At 36.2% G+C, this 14,316-nt stretch overlaps 1 protein-coding gene across 1 annotated transcript in view; it reads left to right on the forward strand.

Moving 5' to 3' along the window:
• The window catches only part of PDZD8 (PDZ domain containing 8), a 108,633-nt gene extending 94,513 nt beyond the window's left edge, over positions 1-14,120 (forward strand). Inside the window, exons 4-5 of the mRNA XM_011927804.1 lie at positions 4,280-4,442; positions 9,133-14,120. Coding sequence (XP_011783194.1) covers positions 4,280-4,442; positions 9,133-11,333 — 2,364 coding nt within the window. The 3' untranslated portion in view covers positions 11,334-14,120. The remainder of the gene's footprint in view (positions 1-4,279; positions 4,443-9,132) is intronic.
• The last annotated feature ends 196 nt before the right edge of the window (positions 14,121-14,316 follow it).

Here is a 14,316-nt window from a genome sequence, read left to right on the forward strand (position 1 = left end):
TTGGGGGTTTTTTAATTTTTCTATTTATAATTCCATATATTCTATAATTTATAATTGTAATTGTAATAATTTTCTGATATGTAGACACTCATTTGACTTTCGAATATTGACCTTGTAGTCTGTGACTTAATTTCACTTAATAGCTCTAATAGTTGTTTTGTAGATATCTTGGAATTTTCTATGTATAGGATCATAGTATCTGCAAATAAAGACAGTTTTTTCCTGCCTTTTGATCTTTACACTTTCCTTTTTTTTATTACACTGATTTTAACTTCTAGTACAGTGTTGAAGTGGTAAGAGCAGAAATCCTTGCCTTGTTACTGATCTGAGTTATAAAACAAAATCTTTCATCTTTGAGTTTTGTGTTATTTGTAGATTTTTGTAGATGTCTAATCAGGTTTAGGAAGTTCTCTTATACTTCTAGTTTGTTGAGGGCTTTTACCATTAATGAATATTGGATTTTGTTAATTTTTTTGCAGTTATTGAAATATGGCTTTCTCCATTGTTTTGTTAATATGATAAATTACATTGATTCACCTCATTATGATTATTATCTTTTTTAATATATTGTGGGGTTGAATTTCCTAAAATTTTGTTAAATTTTGTATCTTTTTGAACATTAGAGAGATTAGTCTGTACTTCTATTTTCTTGTTTTATGTTTGCCTTGTTTTATTTTTTTCTTTCAGAATTCACCAATGAAGCAACCTAGCTCCCAACTGGGAGAAGGAGGTTTTTGTGTGTTGGGAAGCAAGGCTTATAATTATGAATTTAATGTATATAATTGATATAATCATGTATACTTGAAAAAAATGTACTTTGCCATTGTTGAGTGTAATGTTCTATAAGTGTCAGTTAAATCAAGGTTGATGATGTTGAGGTTGCCTGTGCCTCCACTTATTTTTTCTGGTTATATTGGTTGCTGAGAGAGGGATGAAGAAAGCAACTTATACCTCTAGCAGCAGCTTTAGTAAAGTTACATTGCAAAGAGATAACGCTTGTAAGGGTAGGAGGAATTTGTTACCATGTTTTATGGTCTACCACTGGGTTCATTTTACTGTTCTCTGTACTTTTGTATATATTGGAAATTTTCTGTAATAAAATCTTAAAAACCAAACCCTCTCAGGTGATATTATATTCCAGGGAATGCATGTTGAAGCCACAGCATGCTTCACCGTATACAGGAAAAATATTTAGGATTTCTATTTATGTTTATTTTTTACATTGTTATTTTTAAAGTTCTATTTTGGCATATGTTTTGTAGGGCAAGGCATATCCAATAGTCATAAATAATTTTAAAATATAGATGCATACATATGGGAGAGAATTATATATTATATGTTATTTTACTATTCTGGTTTTAAAATAGTAGTTTTACCCTCATGGAAAATCAGTTTTATTCCAAAAGTTATGTATCATTGGATGGTCTTGAACCTTATCTTAAATTTTATATTAAAATAACAGTGTTTTTATGCAATACTCATTTTTAAATGCTTTGTTTTGTCAGGTTTTTAATTAAGAGGTGTTTTTATATTCTGAAACTCCTGAATCATGTCAGAACTTAAATTAAGGTGATAATTTTCATTTCAGGGAATGCTGAAATTACAATCTAAAATTAGGTCAGTGGTGTGCAGGCTTAAAAGGAAACAAAAGCCAGCTTTTAACAAACAAGAAGTAAAAGAAACAGTGTCTTAATGTTCTGTTCCCTGTATATACTTGAAATTAAGAGTATTTACTAATAATCAGTAAAAATTGGGGAGAAAGTGAGGTAATGTAATATTGATTCCTACTGAAAACGTTATTCCTATTGAAAACGTTATTCCTAATTATTCCTACTGAAAACGTTAACTTTTTTTTTTTTTTCCCTGCATCTGGAATGTTTACTTCAGGTATCATTTGAATTAAGAAAACCAAAGGGAAAAATATGATTTATAGATAGAAAATAAATTAAGAAACTAAATTACACTAATACCTTACACTAGCCTCAATTCACTTCCTAACCCTATCCCCTGAATCTCCATTGTACTTTTAAAAGCAGATTAAATCACAAAATAAAACACATTCCAAATGCAAGTGTTAATTTTGAAACTTTACAGTACTCAGACTTACACTGTTTAAGTTTTGTACCCATTTGCTATCATTAGCTTCCTGCAGTTAGAAAAGCTTGCATTCTAAATTTCAGCTTTGGCAATCTGTATATTAGGAATGTATTTATGTTCCTGGATTTGAGAGAATATGTTCTTAAGGGTTTTGTTAAAAGCCTTAATTGTGTACAGCACTTTACATTGTAAGGTGATTAATTGCTGTGTCATAAGGCAGGGATTGGACAAATGTCTTGGGAGATTTAAACACAAATTACATGTTTTGGAGGGGCTTTGTGTTTTGTAAACCTTTAGGTAATTCAGAACTGGACCACCTATCCCATTTCTTGAGCACAGTATGATTAAGATTTTCCTTAAAATGACAACTTTACAAAATTTGTTAACACCCAAATTAAAGAACAACTTCCAGTGAGGGTTCTTTTACCAGCCAGTATCATTAGGTAGGAAAATTGAATTTCTGTCCAAGTGGGATTTATATATTAAAGCAGTACAGCCAGTGATATATTTGGATGTTAGGGTATTTGGCAAAGTCCCTCATGAGATATCCTTGAGAACAGGACTTAAGAAATGTGGACTGCAGAATAATACAATTAGACTGATTTGTAATTGAGCACCATAAACACTAATTGAATTCTTGTCATCAGCTGGGATGTAGCACGCTGCCGGTTTTTTTTTTTTAAATCAGTTGTTTGAATGAGGACAAATAGTATGATGATGATGACATTAATTCACAGATGATGTTAATCTGGTATCCACATTCCTGAAAATTGGATGGCAGGTTTATTTAGAAAACAAAATGATCTTGATGGGTTAGAACAGGACATCTCATTAACAATGTAACTTTTTTTTTTTAATTAAAGATGGGGTCTCACTGTGTTGCCCAGGTTGGTCTTGAACTCCTGGGCTCAAATGGTCCTCCCACCTGAGCCCTCCTGAGTAGCTGGGATTACAGGTGTGCACCACCATCCCCACCACATGATAACTCCTTTTTTTTTTTTCTGAGGTGGAGTCTCGCTTTGATACCCAGGCTGGAGTGCAGTGGTGCAATCTCGGCTCACTCCAACCTCCGCCTCCTGGGTTCATGCCATTCTCCTGCCTCAGCCTCCCGAGTAGCTGGGACTACAGACACTGCCACCTGGCTAATTTTTTGTATTTTTAGTAGAGACAGGGTTTCAATCTCCTGATTGATGTTAGCCGGGATGGTCTCAATCTCCTGACCTCGTGATCCGCCCACCTCAGCTTCCCAAGTGCTAGGATTACCTGCATGAACCACTGCGCCTGGCCGATAACTCTTATAAAAGTATAAATGTAAACTCTTTTCCTTTGCCTCTTCCCAAAAAAGAAACTTTAAGAATACACTGGCCAGGGGTGGTGGCTCACGCCTTTAATCCTGGCACTTTGGGAGGCTGAGGTGGGCGGATCACTTGAGCCCAGGAGTTTTGAGACCAGCGTGGGCAACAATGGCAAAACCCCATCTCTATACAAAAAATACAAAAATTTGCTGGGCGTAGTTGTGCACAACTGTAGTCCCAGCTGCTTGGGAGGCTGAGGTGAGAGAATCGCTTGCGCCTGGGAGGCGGAGGTTGCAGTGAGCCAGGGTTGTGCCACTGCATTCCAGCCTAGGTGACAGTGAAACCCTGTCTCAAAAAAAAGAAAGAAAAAAAGAAAAGGATACAGCATAAAAAATGGATTTTCCAAAGCACATATAATGAGTGGCATAGATCATTTTCATTATATTTGAAAAAAGCAAGATTCAGAATTATATTCATGATTCATGTCTCAGTTTTATTGAGACATCTCAATTTTGTGTTAAATATATATTAGAAAATATATAGAATAGTTCTAGATTATATAATTAGGAATGGTTTTCTTTTTATTTTGCCTTTCTGTTTATTTCCCAATTTTCTACAATGAGCATGGAGCAAGGAGTAATAATAAAACACATTGAAGATAAGGTGTTTAATTTTTTTATATGATTTAAATGTGTAGTCTAAGGATAGTTAATTTATATTGTTACAGTAAAGATTTTCTCCTTTATTTGTCTTTAATAATAGTCACCATGATACAAAAGTCAGCATCCAGCCATGGTGCTCTCTGCACAGAACAGTCTGTTACTGTTTTCTTCCTCTTTTACTAGGAATCCATTGAATCCGTTTTCATTTTTTCCCCTTTATCAAAGGTTGAATTAATAAAAGGGAATTTACAAAGTGTTGGACTTACACTTCGTCTTGTCCAGTCAACTGATGGGTATGCTGGGCACGTCATCATTGAAACTGTGGCTCCAAACTCGCCTGCTGCAATTGCAGATCTTCAGCGGGGAGATCGACTTATCGCCATTGGAGGTAATTATGCTAATATGCATTATACTTTACCTTTACAGATAAACTGCAAAGTAGGTGTGAGGTTTTTCCTCCCTTCCTTTTTCCTTGTTTCTATAATATGCATATATTACTTTTATAATGAAAATAAAGTAATAAACTTTATTATAAATAAACATTTGAAGGAGGCCTTCAAAATACATTTAAAACATACATGCCATTTTAATTCTAATGTATAAATCTTTAAAATACTTTATTTAGACCACTTTTATATAACCACTCTATTCCTTCCCTTCCCACCTTCTACTACTCTGTTTATTTTTTCTTGAATGTGAAAGTAAGGACAAATAAACAGTTAGGTTATCTTTCTGTATGACTACCTCCATTGCTACTCTGAACCTAAAATTGGTAATATTAGCACTACTGCCCCCATCACTTAGCACTAGATAATGAGCAGCAGAGGAACTAACATTCCTTTTCCAGGAGGGCACATCTGAACTGTCCTGTGACCCTGTGTCATCTGAATGGCCAGCCATTTGTTAGTATGTTGTTGCTCAGAATTCAGCCCAAATCACTGGTGGAAAAATGTGTTACTTACATGCCTTCCTATTACTTGGATTGTTAACAGTAAAAACTCTCCGAAGATAGCAGATTGTTTGTTTGTATATACATGTCTAAGCAGTAGGACTCATTGTGCACAGCAGTGGGGGGAAAGTCCAAGCCTTTTCAACCTTTGTAGTACCTGTCCCATCTATTCTAGGCTTGTTGAGAGATTTCTTGAACATATGGTTGGTCACAGTTGATCTTCTCAGGGCAATGTGATATTTTTTTTCACAGCTTAGACAGTAAATAAGTTAGAACAGTTCCCAAATCAAGGTGCAGTTGTCCTTGGTTACATGTCAAAGAAACTCTGCCTTTGATTCAAATCCATCTTGACAATAAAATAATGAAAATTATTTAGTTGCATACCTGGGAGCCCAATTAAGTTAATATTTTCACATGGGAATCTCTCTGATCATAGCATAAGCAGTGCTTCTCTAACTTTCCCATGTATGCCAGTCACCCAGACCTGATGTTAAAATGTGCATTCTGAATCAGGAGACCTGTAGTGGGGCCCAAGATTCTGCATTTCTCACAAACTCCTCCCAAATGATGATGCTCATGCATAAACACTTAGGGAGGCATAAAATAGACATCATTCATTATATTAATATTTAATATTTTGGTTTTACCTACAGGATAGAATTAATTTTTTTGGTCTTTTTTGGGGGTTGTGTTGCAAATTACACAAGTAGTAAATACCTATTATCAAAAATAAATTAATTAACCTAAGCGATATAAATGTATACAGAATGAAAAAGCAAAAGTCATCCCTTGACATCTAACATTTGTTAATAATGGTAACAATAGGCCGGGCTCGGTGGCTCACGCCTGTAATCCTAGCACTTTGAGAGGCTGAGGTGGGCGGATCACCTGAGATCAAGAGTTTGAGACCAGCCTGGCCAACATGGTGAAACCTGTCTCTACTGAAAATACAAAAATTAGCTGGGTGTGGTGGTGGGTGCCTGTAATCCAAGCTACTCAGGAGGCTGAGGCAGGAGAATTGCTTGAACCTGGAAGGCAGAGGTTACAGTAAGCTGAGATCATACCATTGCAGCACTCCAGCCTGGGCAACAAGAGTGAAACTCCATCTCAAATAATAATAATAATAATAATAATATTTATTAAGATGAAGGGCAGAGATAATACACATTCTTTTTTTTAAACCTTGGGACATAACAGAAAAGCTTCTGTATGTCTCTTGTTTTTTGTTTTTTTCTGTACATAAATATATGCTTTTCCCAGTTTTTGTTTAGGAAACAAAAGTTTCTAAACTGCCTTTTTGTAATAGTCTTTATTTCTTTCAGCATGTTGTAAACTTTGCCCATGTCAACAGATATTTTTCAAAACATTTTTATATAGCTTTGATTCATTTATATGGGTATATAATTGATGATAGTTGAAATAAGATTGGCAGAATATTATATTTGAAACTCAAAATGGAATTCACTTTACTGTTTCCTCAACTTTTGAGTATGTTTGAAATATTCCAAAAGAAAAATCCAGACTTGAATGGTGTATAGGGCCTGAGAGAGAGTTACAATGGCCATCTCCACAAAACTTACCTGATGACTGAGGAATAGATGAGACAAGGGCAGATTTTTAGTCATAAAAAATGAGTTCAGATTGAGTTGAAGTTTTTACCTACTGTAGATCATTAGATGGACTCATTTTTCATTTATGCATATGTCAAACTGTAATTTTGCTGAGACATAGTGTGGTTAGAAGGACATAGTAGAACTTAACGCTAGATAAATAATGAAGCACCATATTAGAAAGCTCTGAATTTCCATGTGATAAGTTCGTAGGCTAAAGGGGCAAAAGCTTTAGGAAAATTTGGTAGCAATATGTTTGGTGTTTAAAGTAGGGAAGGTCTGAGTGAGAGATTGCAGTAAAGGGCTGTTTATTGCTAAAGTGAAGGCCAGTTATCAGGAGGATCTGAACAGGGAAGGAAAATGGGCTGAAATCACAAGTTTGAGTTGACAGCTGAATGTTTCTAGGGAGTCAGCTATCCCTAGGATTCAGATTAAGTTAACTGGGAGTGGCAAGTTAATTGATAGTAGTAAGGACAGAGAGACAGTCAAAGAAAGGTTTTAGCTCTGCTGAAAATTTAGTCCCAAAGGAACGTCCAGGTGGTGAAGTCCAGTAGTTGGGAATGTAGAACTAGAGTGAAGAAGGGAAACCAAAGAAAAAGTTGATAGTTTTTGAAACTACTGGAGTAGCTGTAATTTACCAGGGAGAAAGCAAAAAAGGGTGAGAGAACTAGTGCCAAACTTTGGTAACAGTTGCATATAAGGTGCACGTGGTATAGGTGGAGAAAAAGAAACTAGAGGAGAGATGATCAGAACCAATTGTGTAAAGTCTTGTGGAAACAAAGAAAAAGAAAAATTTTAAAGAAAAAGCAGGAAGGAAGAAAAAGTATAAGGATAATTGATAGAGCAAAGTCAGGAAGGAGATAGGATTGGATCCAAAGTAAGTATACAAATAGAGGGATACTTTCTCCTCTGAAGATAATACTAAAAATGATTGGTAGGGAGAAACGGTAGCTTCATATTGATCTTTTTGGCAAATAAGGTGATATCATTCACAGAGTAAAAGAGAGTAGGGAGAGTAGACTCTATGGAAACAGGAAAGGTTTGCAGCTGATGTTTGAGAGACTTAGTTGTTTAGAGACCAATCAAAAGAATGCTAAGCAGCCCTGAACACCTTACCAAAGATGGATGGCTAACTTCATGCAGATCCAGGTGGCAAGCTCAAGAGCAGGAAAGGGCAATAGTGGGGCTAGTAAAGCTGGGGATCAAAAAACACAAGGACAAGACAATAAAATATTGGTAAGAACATCACTGTAATCTTGAGACATAGGGTTGGATAGAAGAGCAAGGGGTATCAGGAGACCAACAGGACTATGAGAAGAAAAGAGGAATGTTTGGGCCGGGAAGTTGCCTATAAGTAGTAAGCAGACAGGATTGTAAGAAGTGAAAAATAGGAGATTGTGATCAGAGAGTAATTGAAAATGAAAGATCTTTGATGTGGACAAATTCCAAGTAATGACCGAGTCTAAAGCCTGATCTTCCCAGACAGCTAATGTAAGAGGACACAGGTTGAGGAACCCTGAAGTCAAGTTATGAGAAGGGGGTGGTATTACTTAGATATATTTAGGATGGCCCTAAGATCTTTGGAAAACAAAGAGCCTTCTTATTCTTTCTCTAAGTTCTACATAAAGGGATAGCTTGGGCAAGTGCTATTTTAGAGAGTGTGGGAAGAGTGACAGGAAACAAGTAGCACCTTTCAGTGCTAACACACCTAGAATATCTATAGAATACACTAGAAGCTACTAAGGTCAGGAAAGTGACAGTATGTCTGGGAGATAGAAGTGGAAAGAATATTTTTTACTGTACATCTTTTTATACCTTTCGAATTTTAAACTACATGTAACAATTAAAAAATTAGAAAAATCAAAACTTAACATAGATATTACAGATGCAGATAGTAACCAACTTATTTAACTTCAAAGCAGTTTATCCCTTACTTGTTCTTTCTGGTTTTGAAAAAGATGAATGGGATGGATAGGGTTGATAAAAAGAATCTGTAAAAGTATGTTATTCATAGTATAGTATTTTGCTACATTATTAAAGCACTGGTCTCTTAATTTGAATCGTTCATCATATGTCTTGTAATCCCTGGAGTATTTTAGAATTTCCTTCAGTGGAATCACAGCTTTCCCTAAGTCTGACATAGCCATTAATAGAAGCCTTTAAATAGAGCTCCCTCTGTTCACTTCTTCAGTTCAAACTGAGAGATGTCATCTAACCTATGAAGAGATAAAAAGCAATTAGGAATTAGCGTCGTGGCACTCTTTTAGGGATCCTGTGTCATCATCTGGTTTGAAAAGATAAACATCTCCAGGATATCAGCACATTCAGGGTTTGAGAATTAGCACACCAATTCATCAAAAAGCCAAATAAGATATTGTTGAGGTTTTCCTATTACTCTTCTATTAGTTAAATAACCAGAGGTAATGGCAATTATATATATTTAATTAAATATATTTAACAAATGTGGTAATTTCTATTGCAGTAATTTACATATTTTCCCTTTTAAAATCTTAAACCAGGTGTGAAAATTACATCAACACTGCAAGTATTGAAGCTTATCAAGCAGGCTGGTGACCGAGTCCTGGTGTACTATGAAAGGCCTGTTGGCCAGAGTAATCAAGGTGCAGTGCTGCAAGATAACTTTGGCCAGTTGGAAGAAAACTTTTTGTCAAGCTCATGCCAATCAGCTTACGAAGAGGAAGCTGCCGGGTTGACAGTAGATACTGAAAGTAGAGAGCTGGATTCTGAATTTGAAGACTTGGCAAGTGATGTCAGAGCACAAAATGAGTTCAAAGATGAGGCACAATCATTAAGTCACAGTCCCAAACGTACTCCAACAACACTTTCTATTAAACCCCTTGGAGCTATATCACCAGTTTTAAACCGTAAATTAGCTGTAGGAAGTCACCCACTACCACCAAAAATTCAGTCCAAAGATGGAAATAAACCTCCACCCCTAAAAACTTCTGAGGTAACAGACCCAGCACAAGTGTCAAAACCCACCCAAGGATCCACTTTCAAACCACCCGTGCCACCACGACCACAAGTGAAAGTTCCTTTGCCTTCCACTGATGCTCCAAATCAGGCAGAACCAGATGTTCTTGTTGAAAAACCAGAGAAGGTGCCGCCGCCTCCTCTTGTAGATAAATCTGCTGAAAAGCAAGCAAAAAATGTGGATCCCATAGATGATGCAGCTGCATCTAAGCAATTTTTAGCAAAGCAAGAAGTGGCCAAAGATGTCACTTCAGAAACTTCCTGCCCTACTAAGGACAGTTCAGATGACCGTCAAACATGGGAATCATCAGAAATTCTTTATCGTAATAAGCTAGGAAAATGGACAAGAACCAGAGCATCCTGTTTGTTTGACATAGAAGCCTGTCACAGGTACCTAAACATTGCATTGTGGTGCAGGGATCCTTTTAAGTTGGGAGGTCTCATCTGTTTGGGGCATGTTAGTTTAAAACTTGAAGATGTGGCTTTAGGATGCCTAGCAACATCAAACATGGAATACCTTTCCAAATTGAGACTGGAAGCCCCCTCACCTAAGGCAATAGTCACTAGAACTGCTCTGCGTAATCTGAGTATGCAAAAGGGATTCAATGACAAATTTTGCTATGGTGACATTACTATTCACTTCAAATATTTGAAAGACGGAGAATCAGACCACCATGTAGTTACTAACGTAGAGAAAGAAAAAGAACCCCATTTGGTTGAAGAAGTTTCTGTTCTCCCTAAAGAGGAGCAATTTGTTGGACAGATGGGTTTAACAGAAAACAAACACAGTTTCCAGGATACTCAGTTCCAGAACCCAACATGGTGTGACTACTGTAAGAAAAAAGTTTGGACTAAAGCAGCTTCCCAGTGTATGTTTTGTGCTTATGTTTGCCATAAAAAATGTCAAGAAAAGTGTCTAGCTGAGACTTCTGTTTGTGGAGCAACTGACAGGCGAATAGACAGGACCCTGAAAAACCTTAGGCTGGAAGGACAGGAAACCCTCTTAGGCCTGCCTCCTCGTGTTGATGCTGAAGCTAGCAAGTCAGTCAATAAAACAACAGGTTTGACAAGGCATATTATCAATACTAGTTCTCGTTTATTAAATTTGCGTCAAGTCTCGAAAACTCGCCTTTCTGAACCAGGAACCGATCTCGTAGAACCTTCACCAAAACACACACCCAACACGTCAGACAATGAAGGCAGTGACACGGAGGTCTGTGGTCCAAACAGTCCTTCTAAACGGGGAAACAGCACAGGAATAAAGTTAGTGAGAAAAGAGGGTGGTCTGGATGACAGTGTTTTCATTGCAGTTAAAGAAATTGGTCGTGATCTGTACAGGGGCTTGCCTACAGAGGAAAGGATCCAGAAACTAGAGTTCATGTTGGATAAGCTACAGAATGAAATTGATCAGGAGTTGGAACACAATAATTCTCTTGTTAGAGAAGAAAAAGAGACAACTGACACAAGGAAAAAATCACTTCTTTCTGCTGCCTTAGCAAAATCAGGTGAAAGGCTACAAGCTCTAACACTTCTTATGATCCACTACAGAGCAGGCATTGAAGATATAGAAACTTTAGAAAGTCTGTCTTTAGACCAGCACTCCAAAAAAAGCAAGTACACAGATGATACAGAAGAAGACCTTGATAATGAAATAAGCCAACTAATTGACTCTCAGCCATTCAGCAGCATATCAGATGACTTATTTGGCCCATCCGAGTCTGTGTAGCAGACAGGTCTATTTAAACTTTCAAATGAATGGGGTAAAGTTGCATCTAAAGTACCACAGATACAACCATGTTTAAATCCTCTTATGCACTCTGGCCTGCTTCTCCAGTTACTTGCCTGTGTAAGAACAAAAATGAAAAAGGTTGTTTTCCAGTAAAAACATGACCAGCTTACTAATTGGTTGTTTTGGATTGCATTTATAGCTATGCTTTTTTGGGTTTATACTGGGAATTTATTTTTACTAATTTATTTTTAACTTTTCTAATTATGTAATTATATAAGCTAACTTTTCATGTTTATGTATGTATGGTGTTCCCTTGTGTTATTTTCCTTCCTCTTGGTTTTTGAATTAGTGTTAAATAGAATGCTGTCTAGATTCTTAAAATATTTTCATTTCCATCATGGTTATAACAAATTTGCTGCATGCCCAAATTGACAACAGCAATCATTGAGGGAACAGGTTTTTGAATCTTTCTTTTGTGTTAGGAAGTTTATCGTCTCTACTTGCTTGAGATTTTTGTTATATTGGGGGTTTGGGGGTGCTTTTTGTTTTATTTTTGCCAAACATAACATGAAAGCAGATGCTGCAGCTTTAGTCTATTATGCTGATTTAGTTTAAAAAAAAATTTTTTTTTACATATAATTGCTTGCTTTCAATACTTCTGTGAAATTTTTTTCTAAAGCTTTTGTGCAGCTGTATGGTAAACATGGTGATTAATTTGAAGAGCTTACACTGAAAGACAATGTAATAGGAAATAAATGTAGAATGCAGTTGGTCAAGAATTTCGTAGAGAGGATAACAAGACTTAATTACTGACAAATAGTAACATAGCATTTTGAAATATAATCTTTTAAAATATTGATGCTTTCCTTTTAAATGGAAATTTAAATTTTATGATTAAAAGTTTAAACATCTATGATAATTTTCCTTATCAGTTCTCCCATAGGAAATAAAGCATGTGAAAGGGTATTTAAAGTTTTGGAGGACTCTTTAAAATGACTGTGTTGATAACTAGTTTGGGCTGGTTTTGTTTTAGAAACATTTTAATGTAGGAGTATTCTGTGAAGGAAAAGAATCATGCAAAATATACTTATTGCTTTGGTGGATTACAGTCGTAAAGGAATGGTGATCATTCTGAATACTTCTGTAGTAAGTATTCATTAAGAAAAGAATGAGAAAAACAGACAGTATTCATACATAGGAATTGGGACCAGTTCTCGAAAAATGAAGATATACTCATAGTGGGTCCATTTTATGGATCCCAGTAACACATGACTGAGGGAAAACAGGTAGGCTTGACTGCTGTTGGGGTACCTTAATAGTTTCGGTCTGTTATATATCTATAAAATAGACAAGTATATGTTTGTCCCTTGTGTAGGTAACTGCTATGATGATTGCTATGTAGTGAAACTGACATGAGTTTAAAACTAGATGGAGCAGCTTTTATTGCTGGCAGGAAAAAGCATGGTGTAATATTAAGGATTGGGGCCCAGGTCTAGAGTCCAGGACTCCATAAAAGAGTTTAAGTTCAAGCCCTTCCATTAACAAACTGTGCAAGCATAGGCAGTTACAAAAGGATTCCATCCCACAGTTTACCCATCTCTAAAATGGGAATAATAATACTTTTCCCTCCCTCACAGTATTGTTGTGAGGAAAATAATAGCATAACTGCAAAAGTGCTTTGAACAGTAAAAAGATATACAAGTAAAAGGCATTATTTATATGAATGAGAAAGACATTTTTGCGGGTAGAAAAGTTATTCCACTTTAAAAATCAATAGCCAAGTCTCATGCCTTTTGTTACTTTAGGAAGTGAAAATTTCAGGTACTAAATACCTTTCTTAGCCAAGTTTATAACAAAAACATCCAGTATACTTCATTACTTATTTAAGCGTGATCTCTTTTTTTTTTTTTTTTTTTTTTTTGAGATGGAGTCCCGCTGTCTCCCAGGCTGGAGTGCAGTGGCATGATATCGGCTCACTGCAAGCTCTGCCTCCGGGGTTCACGATATTCTCCTGCCTCAGCCTCCCGAGTGGCTGGGACTACAGTTGCGGCTAATTTTTTGTATTTTTAGTAGAGACGGGGTTTCACCATGTTAGCCAGGATGGTCTGAATCTCCTGCCCTCGTAATCCACCCACCTCGGCCTCCCAAAGTGCTGGGATTACAGGCGTGAGCCACTGCGCCCGGCCACATGATCTTATTTTAAAAGAACAGTGCTATAGAAGAATTTACACACCAGATTCCCTGAAAGCTAAAGTATTGTTCTATAACTTACACTTGAAGCAGTCTGCTCAGTGTGTAACCACAACTGATTTTATAAAAAATAACTTACCATTGATAACCTGGAAGGTGGACTACTTGTAAGTGGCTGGTGTTTACTGATTAAACCATGGAAGTTTTCATGATACCCAAGAATGTTGCTGAAACTGATGCATTTGAAAGAGCTGTTGAAATAATGCAGAACTTTGGTTTTATAAGAATCTACTCATGTTTTAAAAGTATTTAACTATGTAGACCACAATTATAGAAAGCTCAGTAATGCTGCTAATGACATTTGTAAACTATATCTGTAATGTAGTGCAATATTTTTATATTTCACTGGGAGAGGCAGTAGAGACATCATAGTTGTACTTTAGTGCAAGCAGGGGAACACTCCAAATAGCCTAGAGTGTAGTAAGGTATAAAGCTTCAATGAAAAAGCTGTATTATATTACATTACTGATGTAATCTTGCTGCCATGCTATGTATCAATAGCTAAAAAATAATAATAAAGACTACCACAGAAAACAAGAATATCTTCATTTAATGACATCTTCAAAAAAGGTGATTGCCGCATCTCTATGGAATTATCTTCTGGTATAATTTGGCCATGCAGAAAAGCATAACAAAGTCCACTTTTCCTAAACAAAATTGCTGTTTTGCAGGCTGCCCCAAAACATTTTTTTACTATTGTTTCCTTATGGATTATCAAGTTTATGGGTTT

Source organism: Colobus angolensis, unplaced genomic scaffold (genome assembly GCF_000951035.1).
Source record: "Colobus angolensis palliatus isolate OR3802 unplaced genomic scaffold, Cang.pa_1.0 Scaffold75, whole genome shotgun sequence".
NCBI classification, from domain to species: Eukaryota; Metazoa; Chordata; class Mammalia; order Primates; family Cercopithecidae; genus Colobus; species Colobus angolensis.